The sequence below is a fragment of the Bison bison genome, unplaced genomic scaffold (genome assembly GCF_000754665.1).
Source record: "Bison bison bison isolate TAMUID 2011002044 unplaced genomic scaffold, Bison_UMD1.0 scf7180017864524, whole genome shotgun sequence".
Taxonomy (NCBI): Eukaryota; Metazoa; Chordata; class Mammalia; order Artiodactyla; family Bovidae; genus Bison; species Bison bison.
The window spans coordinates 4,951,939-4,958,026 of NW_011495075.1; the positions used below are offsets into that span (position 1 = coordinate 4,951,939).

At 33.5% G+C, this 6,088-nt stretch overlaps 1 protein-coding gene across 1 annotated transcript in view; it reads left to right on the plus strand.

The window, feature by feature from the left end:
• Positions 1-5,809, plus strand: part of ZBTB41 (zinc finger and BTB domain containing 41) — a 39,437-nt gene extending 33,628 nt beyond the window's left edge. The window contains exon 11 of the mRNA XM_010831102.1: positions 1-5,809. This exon is cut by the window's left edge and continues 13 nt beyond it. Within this exon, the coding sequence (XP_010829404.1) occupies positions 1-273 (273 nt within the window). The 3' untranslated portion in view covers positions 274-5,809.
• The last annotated feature ends 279 nt before the right edge of the window (positions 5,810-6,088 follow it).

A 6,088-nucleotide genomic window follows, 5' to 3' on the forward strand; every position in this document is an offset into this window, starting at 1 on the left:
ACGCAGGGTGACCTGGTGCGCCACACCACCACCCTCCCGTCCCCCACTCATGAGATCTTGTCGCCACAGCCGCCGGCCACGGATTACCCTCGAGCCGCTGACCTAGCTTTTCTGGAGAAATACACACTTACTCCTCAGCCTGCAAATATAGTTCACCCAGTCCGACCCGAACAGATGCTCGATCCTAGAGAACAGTCTTACCTTGGAACGTTATTGGGCCTTGATAACTCCACTGCTGTACAAAACATATCTAATAGTGAGCATCATTCATGAGCAAATCTAAACATTCCACAGACTTCTTCAGTGGCTATGCACAATGGTAGCCTAGCGCTGACGGCTTTTAAATTAGTGGGGCTGCTATTTTTTCATTTTCTGTATAGTTTCTCAAGTCCTCAGATGCTTTTCCAATCAAAAAAATATGTATCTCTGTTTACTGAACATATTTGAATATTTGGACCCATTTTGAGGTATATAATATTTGAAATAGACATTTTGTGATTTTTTTTTTTAAAGATTATTTAGTGCTAATTTTTAACTCTCTTAACTTTTCAAAACTATCAGCTGTTGACATTACGGGGGTATTTGTTTTTAAACATTGGTGGAAGTTTTTATTCTCCTTTAGTCTCATTCCTCTTTTCTCCTTTCCCCATCTTCCAAACAAGTGTTAAGGAACATGTACCTTTTAAGAAAGAATGTCAGAGTGTACTGATAATTGCAACTGTTCCTTATCCTGACTTAAGTTTCATGATTATTTCTTCCAGATTTAAAAAAAAATGAAATTAGGAATTTGAATTTATAAGAAAGTCTTGGGATCGATCTGTGTTGTTTTTCCATCTGGCCGTAATTTCAGTGTATCACTCTTCTTTGGTCTTTTGACAGACTCAAGACCAGAAAGCTGACTAATGTAGGATTAGCTTGTTAAATGAAATGTAGAACTGAAATAATTATCCAAATGATTGGTTTTTGCCTGTGCTTCAATAATTATGAATAAGAAATGGAAATACAGATGTAGGCATTAAATTATACAAGTTGACAATGTGTTAAAAGCAAAATATGGCAGTTTTAACTAGATATTTTTTAAGGTAAATTAACTGTTTGTATTTTGTCATTTATTTCAGAAACATTAACAGTATATCAGCATATATCATCATCTAACTAATTAAAATTCAGTTAACAAGCCACTTTTGGTCTCATTTACCTTGGCCAGCTGTAACTCTGGGAAATAGAACCTAGAGATTTTTGTTTAATTATTAGAACAGGGGCCAACAAATTATAAAATTCATGTCTAACTGAACTAAATGTTCATTTACTTTAATTAGAGCAAACCATTCCTTGTATACAGATATACATGTAACCTAGATCTTTATTTTTACTTTACACATAACCCTAATGTCTGTGATTATCCTTAATTTTTATGTTTGTATGATACAAAAGTTGAGGACTTGGTAAAAGGAAATAGCAGTTGGAGCAAAACCTCACTGATTAAAATTAAATGAGGAAAACAAAAAGTCAGCCAAAGTTGTGAAATACCTTAAAGATGTGCACTTTCCATACTCTGAAGTCAATTTAAACTTAAACTAGGATGTTTCCTAGTGGAGCTGCTTGAAGGATTAGAGACTAGGCAGGGTTGATTTATTATTAGCATGTCCTTATGTAAACTACTGGAAAATAGCAATTTTAAGAGTTTTCTATTTCAGTTTTGTTTACACTCCTAATTGCTTTAAGCACTTTTTTTGTGTAAACTGTAAAGTCTGGCCCAGCCCTTGTGAAAAAGAAAAATCACAAATAAAATAATGAAGTTTAGCAAAAAATTTTAACCACTTAATAATGTGGAAACATGTTTGCTGAAGCACTTAAGAAATGAAGGTACTTTGCAGGAATATTTACCACACTAGTGGGAAAAAAAAAAAAAAAAAGTTGAGAATTGGGGCAGTTAACCAAAGTAGCTCATGTAACTAGTAAAGCCAACCTGAGTTTTGCCTCATTTGTTGAAGTTTGGTTATAATTCTCCTATAACTGATAGATACAAGCAATGTATCAATATTCTTTTTAAAGCATTCTTACTTTTGTGTGGAAATGTTGTGTCTGGGGTACTTAACATGATAGAACTTGACTATATAAGGTACTATTAATTTGTCTTTCAAACTGACTTTTAAAAACATCTCTATGATTTTTATCATAAAGACTTTTAACTAAAAGACTTACTATGATGAAAAGAAATCACTTTTAAAAATGTACCCTGCCTTGAATATAAAACAATGTAGAAAAGTCTGGACTTAGACAAAGGCAAATAGTATATATGTATATGTGTGTGGTATATTATATGTTTGGTAGCAGAAAAAGAGGGTGTTGCATTTTCACATTCAAAAGAATACTTTGCTTTTTGAAGGTATTGACTTTAGGGTTCTTTTAATAATAATCTCCTAATGCTTAAATATATAATTTGATTGTAGGAATTGGTTTACAGTATAGAACTTTTCTTGAATACATCTCTTATATAAAGTGAAACATAATTATATTTACTTATTATTGTAGATAACGTAAACTTGAAAAGTAGTTTACTGTTTTATAAAATGCTTTGACGGTTAACTCATTTAAACCTCATAGCCAGCTCTGAAGTAGAAATGGCATGCTGTATTCCCATGTTAGAGATGAAGAGTCTGAGGTTAAGCCTACATCGTTAGTAAGTGGCAGAGCTACTAATAGGGGAAGAAATAGAGCATTAATGAATGCTTTCCAGGTGCCAGGCACTGCATTTTCTCATGTAATCTTAAAAATAGTATGGGAGGTAGGTAGTATAATTCTTATGAAGAAATAGTCTCAGCGGGCAAACAAATCTTCTGCCTCTAATCTCCAAATTAGAATATAAGAAGTCTTAAAATTGTGAAAACCTCATGGATTTGGGCAAACTGAATGTATATATAAGTTTTTGAAGTTGGCACAAAAAATATGAAATGAGGCCTGCTCTTTTCAGTTAAGTGTTTGTCACATTTGATTTCGAGTATTTGGGGCAAATGCTCCATTAACTCTAAAATCCATGAATTCTGTAACTATACTTAAAATTTTGAATCTTGCAACTAAGGTCAGCCTCATTCAGAATTTTTTATTTTATGAGCATAATTTATTGTTTTAAATTAATTTTGTAGCTGATAGCTGTTAGCACTTATTATGTAAATTGAATAATTTATCTAATGTAGAAATTTGTTAACCTAATCCATTTTTACGTAAATACACCAAAGATTTTTAGTAGGTTTTAAAATAGTTTAAAAGAATTTAAATTCTTTGTTGTTTGAATAAATATTTGTCCAAAGAAGCACAGTTGAAGTCCTAGGATTATGGATTTTCTAAAAAAAAATCATTAGTTTGAATACTAAGAATAAGTGTTTGTGTTTATATGTATTAGAAATAAGAACAGAAGAAAATACTCCGGGAGTAGTCATACTGACAAGCCAATTACAAGTAAGAATACTCTGTTTTCCTCAGTTTAATTAATTGAATGTTATCTTTTAAGTGGACACTATTAATTGCTAAATAATAATAAGCTGATTTTTTACACTACACTATTAAAATAATTTTGCCTTAGAATTTTTTTAGGACAAACTGAAGATTTTTTTGTAACAAACCCCACCTATTTTTTTGCAGCCTAAAATACCATTTAAGATTAGGGTTTGTTCTTCATGCCAGCAAGATTTCACTAGCTATGAAGGTGGTGATCTTTGCATACTTTTAAGTAACTTAGTCATTTATTGAAGAAGAGTAGCAAAAATAGGGTTTTAAACTGGTGCTTTATTAAGTGACTTCCTTTAAAGTGATGGTACATCATGAAGTAGGTACACTAATACTTTTCTGTCAACCTTAAAATTGTCAAAACATCTTGGCAGAGTGAGTGACTATAAGCTATTAGTTAAGGGCTAGTAGGTATTCAAAAATCATTCATTGCTTTCACTCTGTCATTAACAAATGAATTAAAAACACCGTTAACTGGTGTGTGTGCGTGTAAGTTTGCGTTCTCTTCTCACAGGTCATTCTGCTGTATCATGGGTGGGAAGTCAGATGTGGAGCATCAGCTCTGCGACAGTGTCCTTTTGACCACGCCCAGTCATCTCTGGATTGAATGCTTTGTGCCTTTTCAGATTGAGGCAGCAGTTTGTAGTAGCTTAGAGTTGACTCTGCTGGCTAGGTTGTGCTGGTTAATAAATGATTGTGGTTGTTTTGTTATTGTTATGGGTCTTATGTTTGTGTTGCCTGCTGGTCAGGCAACAGTCTTTTTTTTTTTTTTTTAGGTTGCTTTATATTTTTGTAGGGAAACTGGCATCAAGTACTAGTATGAATTTTTTTTTTAATCTTTACTATTGTGGCCTTTCTAGTTACTGCAAAGCCACTCCTGGGCCTGTCTCTAGATACTCACTAGAGGAATCTGACAAATAAAATGAGCAGTGTGTCTGCCTCTCCATCTCCTCCCATCTCCCACCTTTTCTTCTGAATAATCCGTTACCAAACCACCCTGCTCTAAAAAGCAGCTTCTTCGCTCAGTTTGCCTAAAACTGAGCCAAAGGTGATGGTTTGAGATGAGTCTCTAAAAAGCAACATCCCAACCAACTGACAACTTGAGTTGATGAACTCAGGAAAAATTAGGACTTTTGAAGTCGTATTTGGATCATTCTAAGATTCAGTGCCAAATTTTAAATGACTCAAAATGTATTTTTTAATAAGAGTCAAGTCACATTTCTAAAACCTGTAATAGTGTTATGGTAAATGTCACTTACTATTAGGCTGAATAATGGATAATGTGACAATAATTTTGTAGTAATTTCTAGGAACCACAGACAGTTCTTTTTAGGTCCTCCCCTTTCTTTTGCACATTCCTCTCTAAAGTCTGTAGTGGTTTTTGGGGAGGGGGGACTATTCCCTGTTTCTTCAAAAATTGTTTCTACTTCAAGGTACTTTTATTCTGGACTAGTGGCGTACATTCTGCGCTTCCTCTTTGGCAGTGGCCTTAAGAAGGCAGAAGTAGCAGCAGTAGGTCATGTGAAGAATGAGGGGAAGGGCTGGTGGAGAGAGTATCTTTCCTGTATTTACTCTTCATCTTTCAATTTGCTGTGCACTCATCTTGAGTCTGTGACTGTTGAAAAATCCCTAAATAGTTTAAATTGAGCCTCTATAGCCATTCGTATAAAGAGAAAATAAGAATTATATTCAGAGAATAGAGGTTATACAAAATGGATATGTCTTTTTATTCTGCTTTCCCCCCCTAACTTCTTAGATAAAGAAGTAATTTTGGTGCTCATATTACTGCTAGAGATTCTAAAACATTTCTTGAATGAAGAGTGTGCACACTTATTGTTATTTCACCCTGTTGCTTGGTATTCCTGCTTTATGATTACACAATTTTTATTCCTTGTAACAATCGGACTTTTCTTATCCCTGTGGATAAAACTGTATTACAGCTGATGACTGAGGCTGCCAAAAATGAGCACAGAGGTGGGCACTTGGATTATGAGATTTATGATGTACATTAAAGTGGAAATGCCTTTGAACCTGTTTTCAGACTCCAATCTTAAATTTTGTTTTTAATCATTAGAACTTTTAAAAGCAACTACAAAGAAAAATCTAAAATACCAAGATTTATAATTTTGTCAACTGTGTGTAAAGTATCTTGTGAGTTTTCTAGATATTTTGACTGTCTTGTGTTTCCTGAATATCAATGTCTTTATAGAAAAATTCAGTTCTCTGTGAAGACTAGGAAGTGTGTTGTATGCTGAACTAGTTCTTTGTCTTGTTTTGATATTTAAATAAAGTTCTTTGGTCCTAATAAAGCATTCTAGGTTTTATTGAACACATTTTCACAGCATGACAATGCACAGTGCTCTGCCTGCCTCCTGAAAAATTGAATGAAAAGACAGTGAACACATAGAAAACCAAACTCTTGGAGCACAGGTATTAAAATATTATTCACTTTTCATAAGCTAGATATAATTTCAAATATTTTATGTTAAATGTATAAATCATTAATATTTAATGGTTTTTAATCCAACCAGTCCATCCTAAAGGAAATCAGTCCTGAATATTCATTGGAAGGACTGATGCT